The 15,000-nt window shown below is 39.7% G+C and overlaps 1 protein-coding gene across 6 annotated transcripts in view; it reads right to left on the bottom strand.

Moving 5' to 3' along the window:
• LOC143017424 (ras-related and estrogen-regulated growth inhibitor-like protein) overlaps window positions 1-15,000 on the bottom strand; it is a 111,006-nt gene that overhangs the window by 58,350 nt on the left and 37,656 nt on the right. For all 6 annotated transcript variants that reach the window (XM_076172145.1, XM_076172142.1, XM_076172146.1 and 3 more), the window contains 2 exons: window positions 14,967-15,000; window positions 12,959-13,015 (listed from right to left, as the gene is read on the bottom strand). The exon at window positions 14,967-15,000 is cut by the window's right edge and continues 46 nt beyond it. In XM_076172145.1, coding sequence (XP_076028260.1) covers window positions 12,959-13,015; window positions 14,967-15,000 — 91 coding nt within the window. The remainder of the gene's footprint in view (window positions 1-12,958; window positions 13,016-14,966) is intronic.

Here is a 15,000-nt window from a genome sequence, read left to right as displayed (position 1 = left end):
GTGGCAAACTTGACCAACTTTGTTCTGGCTAATGGCAAGCGATTTCATGCAGCTGAAGGGTCGGTTGAGTCCTGAAACGGGACCTTGATCGATTAAGACGACCTTCAGTGTGTGTGTGTGTGTGTGTGTGTGTGTGTGTGTGTGTGTGTGTGTGTGTGTGTGTGTGTGTGTGTGTGTGTGTGTGTGTGTGTGTGTGTGTGTGTGTGTGTGTGTGTGTGTGTGTGTGTGTGTGTGTGTGTGTGTGTGTGTGTGTGTGTGTGTGCGTGTGTGTGTGTGTGTGTGTTTGTGTGTGTGCGTGCGTATGTGTGTGTGTATGTGTGCGTGTGTGTGTGTGTGTCTGTGTGTGCGTGTGTAAGTGCGTGAATAAGATTATAAAATATCTTAAATGGGGTAGAGGAATAGCAAACAAATATGTGGAAGTGAATGTGAATGAGGAAGAGCGAGTGAGAGTGAATTAGAAGAAGGAATTAAATCTAAGAATAAAGAGAGAGAGAGAGAGAGAGAGAGAGAGAGAGAGAGAGAGAGAGAGAGAGAGAGAGAGAGAGAGAGCATCAGAGAGCATCAGAGAGTGAGAGAACGAGAGTGAGAGTGTGTGAGAGTAAGAGAGGGAAAGAGAGAGGAAGAGAGGCGGAATGAGTGAATGAGGCGGGGAGGAAAGGTGGGCTACGAGGAGGTGAGAGAAAAAGTGAGTGAGAGAGAGAGAAAGAGAGAGAGAGAGAGAGAGAGAGAGAGAGAGAGAGAGTGGGAGAGAGAAAGAAAGAGGAAGAGTATGAGAAAGCGAGAGTGTGAGAGAGAGGGAGAGAGAGGGAGGAAAAGAGAAAGAAAGAGAAAGAGTATGAGAAAGCGAGAGTATGAGTGACAGAACGAGAATGAGAGAGAGTGTGTGAGAGTGAGAGAGGGAAAGAGAGAGAGGAAGAGAGAGGGGGAACGGGTGAGTGAGTGAGGCGGGGGAAGGAGCGGTGGGCTACGGGGAGTTGTGAGAGAGAAAGTGAGGGAGAGAGAGAGAGAGAGAGAGAGAGAGAGAGAGAGAGAGAGAGAGAGAGAGAGAGAGAGAGAGAGAGATAGAAAGAGAGAGTGTGAGAGAGTGAGAGTGAGAAAGAGAGTATGAGAGAGTATGTGAGAGTAGGATAGGGAAAGAGAGAGGAAGAGAGAGGGGGGAACGGGTGAGTGAGTGAGGCAGGGGAAGCAGCGGTGGGCTACGGGGAGCTGAGAGAGGGAATCTTCCGTTGCACGTGACACAGTCCTGGTTGCAACAACGTGCAACCCAGAACGTGCGTCGGACCATGTGCTCCACATCCCGGGAGAGGGTGGGAGGGAGGGAGGAGGTGGCGACGCCTTACTGCAACGTGATTGTTGCCGTGACAAAGATCAGAGTGTCACGTCGCAGCCCGTGAAGTAACAAGGACGCTGCGTGGCGTAAGAAGGTCGGGCAAAGGGTTTGCAAGGAAGAAAGGATGCTGACATGGCTTAAAAAGGGGAGTAAAAAGGACAAATAATGTAACCCCCATGTGATAAAAAAAGGACATATAATGAAACGATGCTGACATGGTGTAAAAATGGGATAAAAAGGACAAATAATGGAATATTATGTGACGTAGGAAGAAAGGATGCTGACATGGCTTAAAAAGGGGAGTAAAAAGGACAAATAATGTATCCCCCATGTGAAAAAAGGACATATAAAGAAATTATGCTGACATAGCGTAAAAATGGGATAAAAAAGGACAAATAGTGGAATCTTATGTGACAAAAAAGGGACGTAGGAAGAAAGGATGCCGGCATGGCGTAAAAAGAGGATAAAAAGGACAAATAATGGAACCCCATGTGACATAAAATATAAAAAAGGATACTGAAATGGCGTAAAAAGGGGATAAAAAGGACAAATAATGGAATCCCCATGTGACAGAAAGGACATGAAAAAAGGATGCTGACATGGTGTAAAAAGGGGATAAAAAGGACAAATAATGGAACCCCATAAGAGAAAAAGGACATATGAAAAAGAACTTTGACATGGCGTAAAAAAGGGGATAAAAAGGACAAATAATAGAACCCCATGTGACAAAAAAGGACATGAAAATGGAGGTTGACATGGCGTAAAAAGGGGATAAAAAGGATAAATAATGGAACCCCATGTGACAAAAAAGGACATGAAAATGGAGGTTGACATGGTGTGTTAAGAGGGTAAAAAGGACAAATAATGGAACCCAATGTAAAAAAAGGACAAAAAGGACACTGCGTGGCAATTAGGGGGAGAGGGATTAAGGTCACTAGTCGAGATGATGCATATGCTGGAGCTATGATCAACCTCAGCTCCAATTCGTAAACCCATTCAGTGCTCATATTCTGGTGTCACTTCACTGGAAAATGTCTCCCAACATCAAAGGCGGTAACACTGCCAACACCCTCCCCCTTCCGCCCCTGCCCTCACCCCCTCCCCTCGTTCCCCTTTATACAAATGAATAAATAAAAAGATACTAAAAAAAATAGATGAACAGTACTTTTGAGAAAATACTTTACCTGGGTCACCAATTAAAAACTAAACTAAAATAAAACACACAAATCAAAAGGAAAAATAAATAAAAGAAAATATTTTACCTGAGTCACTTGTAAAAAAAAAAAAAAAAAAAAAAAAAAAAACAGGAATAATGTGTAGACAAGGGCATAAAGACCACGACAGTTTGCATCGAATGAAGTTATCTGGTGGTCACTGGCATCTCTATCAGTCGGATTCAACCCTTTTCCTGTTCTTCGCTTTTCCTTTGTTTACTACTACGAGTACATGTCGTCTGTCTTTCCTTTATCTCTTTTTCTCTTTCTTGCTCTCTCCCTTCCTTTTCCTTTCTCTCTTTCTTACTCTTTCTTACTCTCTCTCTTTCTTACTCTCTTCCTTACTCTCTCTCACCCTCTCTCTCTTCCTTACTCACTCTTTCTCTCTCTCTCTTTCTTACTCTCTCTCTCCTTCTTTCTTTTACGCTGATTCCTCTCCGGCTTCCTCCTCCTCCTCCTCTTCTTCCTCCTTCTGCTCTTTTTCTTTCCTTCCTCCTACTTCCTACCTTTTCTTATTTACAACATTTATCTTATTCTACTTTCGCCTCACCCTTTATACAACCTTCTGGCCAACTACATTTTTTCGTATATTACTCTTTCTTTCTCCCCGCTCTCTCTCTCTCTCTCTCTCTCTCTCTCTCTCTCTCTCTCTCTCTCTCTCTCTCTCTCTCAGGAACTTGCACATCCCATTTGCTCGTTTCGTGACTGTACATAGCATGTTACTAACACTTTTTTAATTTTTTCTATTTCCTCCCTTTTTCATTTTCCGTGGCCCCTTCCTTTGTATTCATGCCTTTTCTTTATCTCTTTACTCTTCCTCTTTCTTCTTCTCTTCCTTTTCTTCCCCTTCTTCATCCCGTCTTCTTCATTTCCCATCTCCCTCTTCTCTTCCTCCTTGTCCACATCCACCTCCTCCTCTTATTTCTTCTCCTCCTCCTCCTTCTCTTCATCTTTTTCTTCCTTTTCGTTTTCCTCGTCCTTCTCTTCACCTTCTTTTTTCTTCCTCCTCCTCTTTCTCTGTCTCATTCTCTTCTTCCTTCTCCCTCTCTTCATCTTCGTTTTCTTCCTCCTTCTCTTCCTCTACCAATTCCTCCTCCTGTTACCTCTTCTTTTTCTTCCACCTTCTGTTCCTCTTCCTCCTATTCCTCTTCCTTTTCTTCCTATCTCACGTTGCTCCTCCTCATTTTTCTCCTTATCCTCTCCCCTTCTTCCTTTTCTCCTCTTCTATTCCAAGTCTTAGTATTCTGCTCCCGCTCCTCTTCTATGTACTCGCTTTCTTTTGTACTTTATCTATTTATTTATTTATTCATTCATTTATTCATTTACATATTTATTGATTTGTTGATTATTTATCTATCTACTTATTTATCTACTTGTTCATTTCCTCGTATTTTTTATTTATTTTCATATATATTTGCTGTTGTTTGGAGGACAAGAGTATTTTATTTCGATATTTGATATGGACAGAAAACCCTTAAGCAATTATTTCTTTTGTGTCCAGTTGTCCACCCGCACACTGGGGACACGTGTTCCATTTCCTAACCTTGAAAAATTCGAACTGTATCGAACCTTTTACGTTTCGAAATGTGTTTCGAATCTTTTATATGTGCTTTGAACTGAGGTGTGAATCTTTCAGGTTTATGACGTTATCACACTGGGCTAATTTTCCTCCGACTGTTGGAGCAGATCTGAAGCCTACAGCTTTCGGGAAGGAATCTGATTTGCTGGAGGAAAATAATCTTCCTCCAGCATATCAAACGACATTCTATATAAATCGTTGAGAAAACAAAAGCGTTTGCCATAGTAATTTTACGGCGGAAAAAAGTCTGGAGGTGGATGGTACCGCCGATTAATCGGAGGTTGGAGAAAAATAGCCCAATGTGATAACGTATTTAGAACTTCACCTGGCACGATTTTTAGACTAGAAATGTGCTTCGAACCTTTTACGGTTCGAAATGAGCTTCGAACCTTTTACAGTTCGAACTAAGTCTCGAACTTTTTACGGTTCGAACTGAGCTTCGAACCTATTACAGTTCGAACTGAGCTCCGAACCTTTCACGGTTCGAACTGAGCTTCGAAACTTTTACGGCTCGAACTAAGCTTCGAACCTTTTACGGTTCGAACTGAGCTTCGAACCTTTTACGGTTTGAACTGAGCTACGTACCCTTTACAGTTCGAACTAAGCTTCGAACGTTTTACGGTTCGAGCTGAGCTTGGAACCTTTAACGGTTCAAACCATGCTTCGAACCTTTTACGGTTCGAACTGAGCTTCGAACCTTTAACGGTTCAAACCATGCTTCGAACCTTTTACGGTTCGAACTGTGCTTCGAGCACTTCATATTCGAACCGTGGTTCGAACCTCATCGTCAGTGCTTAGAAATTTCCCTCTTTTAGCTTTTAGGCGAATAAAATCGCCTGATGACAGAAAGAGGGTCAACCTGTACGGAAGGAGGTAAAACAAAACATCATGAAGGACCCATTGTCCTGTTGGTTTTCTTCCTTTTTTTTTCTTTCGCATTTCTTTTCTTTTTTGTAATTTCTTTCTCTTTCTCCTTTTCTTCCTGTTTGCTCTTTTCCTTTTTTTGTACGATTTTTATTCTATTTTTATTTATCTTTTCAGTATCACCGTGTCTTTACTCTCTCTCCTCTATTCATCATCTTAGCTCCCCTCTCAACTCTCCCCATTCCTCCTCCACCCATACTATTACTCCTCCTCCTCCTACTCCTCCACCGTAGACCTTACTATTACTACCACTCCTCCTCCGTCCTTAGTATTCCTCCTCCTCCTCCTCCACCACCACCCTTTCTATCACTGTCACTCCTCCTCCATCCTTACTATTCCTCCTCCCCTTCCTCCTCCTCCTCCTCCTTCACCAACCACGTCACCGACATTCGAGTCCCACGTATAATCGGTTGTTATGATGAGGGATTTCGCCTTCCCTGAAAACAAGGGACCCCATGAGGGGACCCGAAACGAGTATTTGCCAAAAGCCCCCCCCCCCACCTTCCCCGTCCACCCAACCACATTGTCCTCTCCAACGCCTTTCCCCTCTGTCCCTCGGGCCAAGAAGGAGTGTGTGTGTGTGTGTGTGTGTGTGTGTGTGTGTGTGTGTGTGTGTGTGTGTGTGTGTGTGTGTGTGTGTGTGTGTGTGTGTGTGTGTGTGTGTGTGTGTGTGTGTGTTCTTTATCTTTCGCACACCTCTTCGGTAGAAGTGACTCTATCCTTTATCTCTATCGAAGTAGCTCTTGTAGTCAATAAGATATCCAAGCTTATTCATCAACGCTAATGCGTCAGTTCGTAAATAGAATGAATACACATGTATATGTATACATATATAAACACAAGCACACACACACACACACAGACACACACACGCACACTCACACAATACGAACACATACATGTACAAACACACACACATACACACATACGCGCACGCTCGCGCGTGCACACACATTTCTAAACACGTACACCTTCGTTTTCTATTTCCTAACCCCTCCCCCCCTGGCGTTGACGTCAGAAGAGTTCGGCAAAGGTTGAAAAATAAATCCGAGGGAAAGTAATGCACTGTTTTCTCTTCTTTTCCTTTATACATAAATACATATATATTTATATATATATATATATTTGGATGATGGAGAACATAAACACAGGGGAAGGCTCGGAACCCTAAACACTCTAACGTTTCGTTCGCGTAGAACTTCTTCAGAGAGTGTATGTAGAACTGCAATTGAAGTTTATGTACTAAATCTAATTATCTTTTCGGACACTTGGGAGAGGTCGTTTTTCTGGCGTGTTTTAGAATTAAAATACTAGTTTGTTTAGCTAAATTGATAAACCCTCCTCGATGAGGAGTGAGAATGCTTAACGCGGTCAACAGAGATATTCAGTTCACCGTAGAAGAGGAACAAAACGGACAATTGCCCTTCCTAGATACGTTAATGTGACGAGTGGGAAAAACTGTAACTTTCTCAGTATACAGAAAGGAAAAAAACAAAGAGGATTTAGTACATTACTTCTCCGCACATGATGATAGGACAAAGAGTGGTATAGTAATAGGATTTTTTCTCAGGGCACTACGAATCTGTAGTAATGAATACCTAGAAGGCGAATTTGATTACATTATGAAAACCATTGACAAACTTGGATATCCAGAGGGAATGTTGAAAAGAACAAAAAGAAAAGCAATAAATATTTACAATCGCGGAAAGAAAGAGAGAAATGATAAAAATAATACCAATTTTATATCAGTACCTGGCTCAGAAACGTCACCAATAATAGACAAATATTTAACAAAATCAGGTATAAACATAGCTAAAATAACTAACAAGAGGATAGGTGATTTAATAAAGACTTCTGAAAAGAGAACCAATTCCGAAAACAGCGTCGTATACAAAATCCCGTGCAATAGTTGCTCAATGGCTTATTTTGGCGAATCGTCAAGAGGATTAGAAAAAAGAATTTATGAACATAAAAATGACATAAAAGCACATAGGACATCTAATTCTTTAGTAGTTCATGCGGAAAAATTCGATCATTTACCAAACTGGAGAGAAGCTGAAGTGCTACATAAAGGTTTTGATCAATTCACCAGAAGAATTGTTGAATCAGCATATACAGTATTTCAACTAATAATTCATCGAATCATCGAGGAGGGTTTATCAATTTAGCTAAACAAACTAGTATTTTAATTCTAAAACACGCCAGAAAAACGACCTTCCCAAGTGTCCGAAAAGGTAATTAGATTTAGTACATAAACTTCAATCGCAGTTCTACATACACTCTCTGAAGAAGTTCTACGCGAACGAAACGTTAGAGTGTTTAGGGTTCCGAGCCTTCCCCTGTGTTTATGTTCTCCATCATCCAATAATTTGTCTAAAATACTTATCAATATATATATATATATATATATATATATATATATTACATATATATATATATACATCATATATATATATATACATATACATACATATATATATATACATATACAATTATATATACATATACATATATATATACATATACATATATATATATACATACATATACATACATATATATATATATATACACATTATATATATATGTATACATACATATATATATATACACATTATATATATATATATATATACATACATATATATACATATTACATATATATATATAGATACATAAATACATATATACACATATATATGTATATATATATACATAGATATATATATATATACATACAGACATATATATATACACACACATATATATATATATATATATATATATATATACACATATATATACATACATACATATATATATATATATATACATATATATATATATATATATATATATATATATATATGTATGTATGTATTGTTATCCCAATTTCTCCTATGTCCTTTTCTATCCTCTCTTAGCCTTCTTTTATCCTACATTATCCTTGTTATCAATAATATCCTATTTTTACCATTACCGAGGATGAGATGGATGGATGGGGTGAAAAGGGCGTTGACCAAGAATGGGATGTCTGTTGAGGAACGAAGGGAGAAGGCAGAAGACAGAGATACGTGAATAATGGGTGTGCATGGATGGATATAAACTGGACAAATTTAGAATTAAAAAGGAAATAGGAAAGAATTGGTTTACTAATAGGGTGGTCGACGAATAAAATAGACTTAGTAACCATGTAGTAAGCGCTGAAACTATCAGTCGTTTTAAGAAACGATTAGACAACTTTATGGATGGGGATGACAGGTGGTGATGGATACGGAGCTGCCTAGTGTAGGCCTTATGGTCTCTTGCAGTCTCCTTCATTCTTATATTCTTATGTTCTAACTGTGATGCACGGAAGAGAGAGGATGGGGGATGAGTGGGGAGTTAGGGAGTATTTATGTGTAAATGATATTTTGATGCAGTCCGAAAGGATTTCTCTTTGTCTTCAATGTTTCTGCATGAGGGGACGGAGAAGAGATTAAGTGAAGCGCACTTGCGGTGGTTGTGCTGTGTCTTGATGCATTCCTTCTGACCCAGGGTGATGGGCGAGATGGGATGACCCGTCATCCAGGAGGAGCCAAGATGAGAGGGAGGGAGGGAGGGAGGGAGGGAGGGAGGGAGGAAGGGAGGGAGGGGGGGATGTTTTTTTTTTTTTTTTTAATTTGGGAGTGAAGTATCACTCCCACGGGCTTTGTTTGAGCCCGTGGGGAGGTGTTTATGTAAGACACACCTTGTGGAGAGGAGGTGGAATAGTGTAGTTATTCAGAGGGGGATAGGGGCAGTAGAAAAGAGAGGCTGCAGCTGTTAGAGCGGCGGCGGACGCTCTAAGGGGGTGTTGAATCCAGAGCCCTTACATCCCTAAGTGCCACCCCAGGGCAAAGATCTCAGTGATGAAAAAAAAAAAAAAAAAAAAAAACTCTCCCCTTACCCCATTACCACTTCCCATGTCCACCATTCCTTACTGCCTATTATAGCTATTTAGTCTTGCGGAATAATTAAACATATTCCAAAAATGTCATTTAATGTCCCTATTGCAGAAAGGATAAAGGAAAAATAATTTCATATTCTGTTTATTCTAACGCAAAATTCGTATATTACGGTAATTCAGGGATCTTTAGACCTTTTTTTTTATTATAATTATTTTTTCAGCCTTGTGTGCGGCATGTCCAGACTGGAATTGCTGCGCCCCCCCCCCTAAATGTGCCGCCCCAGGGCATATGAACCCTTCCCCCTCACATGTGAGACGCCTGGGTGATTGGGAACGGAGTGGATGGAGATGAAATGGATGAGAGTAGAAAAATGTGTTTTGACTTTGGCTTCCTCCTTTGTAAAGGAGAAAAAAGCCCTTGGTGTGTGTATGCACTATACTTTCCTAATCACATAGTCCTTTTTCAACCCATATTGCGCTTTTCTTTGCTTTGATTAGAAGACACATACATACAATCCAATTGCAACTCAATCGGAGATGTCTTGAATCACGCATTGTACATCTGGCCGCAGACTTTTGTTCACCTCTTCTGCTCACGTCAAGCCAGACAGATTTGGTTGTATCATGTGCTCCTAAAGAGCTACCAGGGCAACGTGACTGAGAGCGCCGCGCTGGGTGAGAGAAACACACACCGAAACAAAATGCAAGGAGGATGTATGCATACCAAAAGAAGTATATATCTGCAGTGTATGTTTTACTGTAACCATTGAGGAAAACAAGAAACACGAAATTCCCATGCAAATTGTTGGATCACATGCCAGTTTTGTGATTTATCTCTCCAGTATATTTGTAGGTAAAGGGTAACGAGGGATGTGATGTGTACAAGCGCATGCACAATTAAACATACATACATATATAATATATATATATATATATATATATATATATATATATATATATACATACACACACACACACACACACACACACACACACACAAATATATATATATATATATATACATTACATATATATATATACATATATACATTACATATATATATATATGTATATATATATATATATTATACATATATATATATATATATATATATATATATATATATATATATATTAACTTATCAGGACTAACAGGAGCTCGATGGAAGCATATTAGGAAACTGGTACGCTGTCCGGCTAAGGACTCGAACCTAGCCGATACATAACAAATGGACAGTGACTTAACCAATGGTGCTATCAAGAGGAATATAAATTGGGTACAATTTCTTATATATGTATGCTTGCGTTACATACATACACATAGATTTTATACTCAACCCACCGCATCCATGATTAGCCATTGGTAGTATGTACACAAGTGGGATAGTATCACGACACATACTGAATGGTCCCAAGTACATATATTTTCATCTTATGTACAACATTAACTTTTTCCGTTTAAATTCTTTGCAAATACGATCGAGACTAACAAGAGCTCAATGGAAGCATATTCGGAGACTGATACGCTGTCGGGCTGAGGACTCGAACCTAGCCGATACATAACAAATCGCCTACTTCCAGCACTTCTGCTGTAAAATCACAATGACAAAATATTTTGTTTTCTCAATAATTGACATGGAATGCCATTTGATAATGCTGGAGGAAAATTACTTTCCCCCAGCATATCAGATTCCTTCCCGAAAGCTACGGGCTGCAAATCATTCTCCAACAGTCGGAGGAAAAATAGCTTAGTGTGATAACGCCTTTAGACAAGGAAAGCCTTTCAGGATAACAGATTGCCTGGTATGATCATGTGAACGTGGCCTGGAGGCATCTTTTGGTTGAATAAAGTCATCTGGAGAAGGAGAAAGAGGAGGAGGGCGAGGGGGAAGGGAAAGACGAAAGGGATAAGCAGAAAGAGGAAGAAGAGGGAGAGGGGGAGGAGAAAGACAAAGAGGATAACCAGAAAGAGGAGGAGGAAGAGGAAGAGGATAAGGAGGAAGAGGAAGAGGAAGAGGATAAGCAGAAAGAGGAGGAAGAGGATAAGCAGAAAGAGGAGGAAGAGGAAGAGGATAAGCAGAAAGAGGAGGAAGAGGATAAGCAGAAAGAGGAGGAGGAAGAGGATAAGCAGAAAGAGGAGGAAGAGGATAAACAGAAAGAGGAGGAGGAGGAGGAGGAGGTGGAGGACAAGATGGAAAGGGTGAGAAAGAGAAGGGAAAGGAATAGAAGGAGGAGAAAGAGGAGGAGACAAAGGAGGGGAGACAGGAAGAAAACGAAATAAACATAATAGGTGTACAGCTGAGAAGAAAAATAAGGGAGATGAACAAGAGGAGGAGGAGGAGGAAATGAAGGCGAGGGAGGGGAGGAGGAGGAAGACGTTATGGCGGAAAGGGAGAAAGAGGAGGATGCAAAGGAGTTGAGACAGGAAAAAAAAAAGAAACAGAAAGAGTATAAAGCTGAGAATAGAAATAAAAGAGGTGAAAAAGAGCAGGAGGAGGAGGAGGAGGTGGTTGTGAAGGAGGTTGTTGCGGAGGAAGTGGATGTGGAGGAGGTGGATGTGGAGGAGGTGGATGTGGAGGAAGTGGATGTGGGAGGTGGAGGAGGAGGAGGTGGAGGAGGAGGAGGAAATGGATGTGGAGGAGGTGGATTTGGAGGAGGTGGATTTGGAGGAGGTGGATGTGGAGGGGAATGAGCTGATGAGACAAAATCAGAGCGCTTCCATGAAATGGAAATGAGCCGTTGACGTCGTTGTTCGCGCAAAAGGGTTCCCCGGCGACACGTGGCCCTCCTCGTGTCCCTACCAAGGGAAGAAGAGGAGGAGGAGGAGAAGGAGGAAGAGGAGGGGGAGGAGGAAGAAAAGAAGGAGGAGGAAGAGGGGGGAGGAGGAGGAGGAAGAGGGGATGATGATGAGGAGGAGGAGGAGTAGAAAGAGGAGGAAGAAGAGTAGGAAGAGGAGGAAGAGGAGGAGGAAGAGGAAGAAGAGGAAGAGGAGGAGGAGGAAGAGGAAGAGGAGGAAGAGCAGGAAGAAGATGAGAAGGAGGGAGATGAAGAGGAAGAGGAGGAGGAGGAGGAGGAGGAGGGGAGGAAGAGCAGAAAGAAGAGGAGGAGGGAGAGGAAGGGGAAGAGGAGGAGGATGAGGAGTAGGAAGAGGAGTTACAATTCGATAGAATAAGAAAGCCAACAAGAGAGATTTAACAAAGTCGGAATAAGAATAAAAAAAAAAAATAAATAAATAAATAAATAGTTCAACTAAAAATAAACAGTCACCACGAAAGTAGATAAATCAAATAAACAGATAAATAAATAGATAAATAGATAAGTACGAGTAAATTAATAAATAGAAATAAATGAATAGATAAAAAAATAATAAATGAATGAGTAAATAAATAAATAAATAAATAGGTATACGAATAAATAGATAGATGAAATAAGAAAATAAATAAACTAGCTATCTAAGGAACTAAATAAATAGATAAATTAATAAGTGAAAAAAATACAAAATGACAGTGGGTAAAGCCTTCTGATTGGATGATTACACCCCCCCTACACCCCCCCCTCGGCCCCCCTTCTCTCTCCCCCCCCCCAAAAAAAAAGAGAATATTCAAATATATCAGATGCCGTGAAATGGAGTCTTTTGATGTTCGACACAGTGAAAAGTGTCACATGCTGTGTCATATAACGAATTCGTCCTATGCTGAGTCATGTACTCTTTTTGGTATTTTCTGTATTTCACAAGTACTTCTATCCTTGTGTCAAATACGAAAATGTATCAGAAGCTGTGTCAGAGAATAAAACGTAACACTCTGTGTCACATATTTGACACAAGACTTTTTCAGATTGAAATCTGCCACGTGCTGTGTCAGAAAATAAAAAAACGTAAGACTGTGTCAGATATCTTAAACAATATTTTTCTCAAACTGAAATCTGACACGGTCTGTGTCAAAGACTAGAGCGTAGCAGAAGCCGTGTCACATGTTACTCACCTGTGTCGGACTGGTATTCGCCGATGAAGCGTTTGGTCAAGTATCGAACCGTCAAGGCTGCAGGGAGGAAAGGAAGTGAAATGTTACTAAAACTAATTACTGATGTGTATAAGAAACTAGTACTTTAATTCTAAAACACGCCAGAAAAACGACCTTTCCCAAGTGTCCGAAAAGATAATTAGATTTAGTACATAAACTTCAACTGCAGTTCTACATACACTCTCTGAAGAAGTTCTACGCGAACGAAACGTTAGAGTGTTTAGGGTTCCGAGCCTTCCCCTGTGTTTATGTTCTCCATCATCCAAATAATATATATATATATATATATATATATATATATATATATATATACACATATATATATATACATATACATACATACATATATATGTATACATATAGATATACATATTATATATATATATATATATATATATATATATATATATATATATATATATATATTGCAAAGCACAGCGACTCAATTAAGACCCATCTTGCTCACTTCCATGTGACGTCATACTAAGTATTTTTTGGAATAAAGAAACCTTTCCTTGTCTTGACCTTAGGTCTCATATTGTAAAAAAAAAAAAAACAGGAAATATTGTTTTGAATTCCTCAAACTAACATATCTCTTTGTAGATAACGATTTTGATGAGTTTCTGCTTATCTAGATAAGAATTAGCATATGCTGTGCTAATGCTGATTATAATACATGTCCAGCATCACGCGCAAAATAAAGTCAGGCAAAATTTGTAAGCGAAACTTGCAGGCGAAATGTGTAAATGAAGATTGCATGCAAAAATTGCAAGCGAAAATCGCAAGGAAAATTTACAAGTGAAATTTGCAAGCAAAAATTACAAGTGAAATTTCCAAACGAAAATTGAATGCTAAATTTGCAAGCAAAAATTATAAGTGAAATTTGCAGGCGAAATATGGAACCGAATTTCACTAGAATTTTTTTTAAACAAACTTCGCAAGGAAAATTTACAGACGAAATTCGCAAGGAAAATTTGCAAGCCACGCGGTTTGTTGGAAGGGTAGAGGGTAGCGGGATGCCTAGCGGGTCAGAGGCAAGAATCAACACATGTTATCTAATACGAGTAGCCACACTGGACGCGGGTTTCCTCCAATCTTATCCGCTACCCGCGTCCGGTATGGCCACTTGTATTAGATAACATGTGTTGGTTCTTGCCTCTGACCCGCTAGGTATCCCGCTACCCTCTACCCTCCCAGCAAACCGCGTGTAGTGTGGCCGGACCTTAAGGGTCCTTTCACACCTAAGCAAGACGCTGTAATGATTATAATTTATTTTATAATATTTGTTTTTTTTTTTTTAGCATTTGTCTGTTTTATTTTCTTTTATTTATTATTAGTTATTTAATTTATTTTTTAATATTTTCTTGTTTGTTTATTATTTAACTGTACCTATGCATTTATTTATGTATTTTATTTGTTATTTACATTATAATAGTTTTTATTTGTTATTTTGTTATTATTATGAATTTTTTCGCATCCGACATAGATATTGACCAAAAGGACTCCCGTCGGCATGCTCCGCCTTCGTAATCCTTTAATCCTTTGCATCTTGATGTGAATGCCGGATCGGTAGTACTTGTGACTGCTACCGCGCAATCATCCGGCTGGGAATAGAGTTGGGTTTCAATGTGTACGGGATGATTATACGGTAGCAATCGCAAGTATTTCCGATCCGGAAAGATTATTAAAACATTTAAATATGCAGAAAGAGAGAATATTGTACATTGTTTTTGATGTTAATGCTTAGCTGAAGAATAAAGTCATTACAATTTGAACCATTTAATATCAATTGCGGTAACATTGTATATTTCATTAGCTTTAATATATTACCATTCATCTATCAAGTTAATGGGGGTACGGGTCGATGGTCTGATGACTCTCGGGATACGTAAAGGGTAAAAGGTTGAGAACCCTTGGCATACTGTGAAAGGTTAGCGTTCTCCTAAGGGGGGACGACGGAACCACTCACCTGACTTGCCGACGGCCTTGCTTCCGACGACCAC

The sequence above is a fragment of the Oratosquilla oratoria genome, chromosome 32 (assembly GCF_046742065.1).
Source record: "Oratosquilla oratoria isolate Oo_2021 chromosome 32, ASM4674206v1, whole genome shotgun sequence".
Lineage (NCBI taxonomy): Eukaryota > Metazoa > Arthropoda > Malacostraca > Stomatopoda > Squillidae > Oratosquilla > Oratosquilla oratoria.
This window is presented reverse-complemented; position numbering and strand designations above follow the sequence as displayed.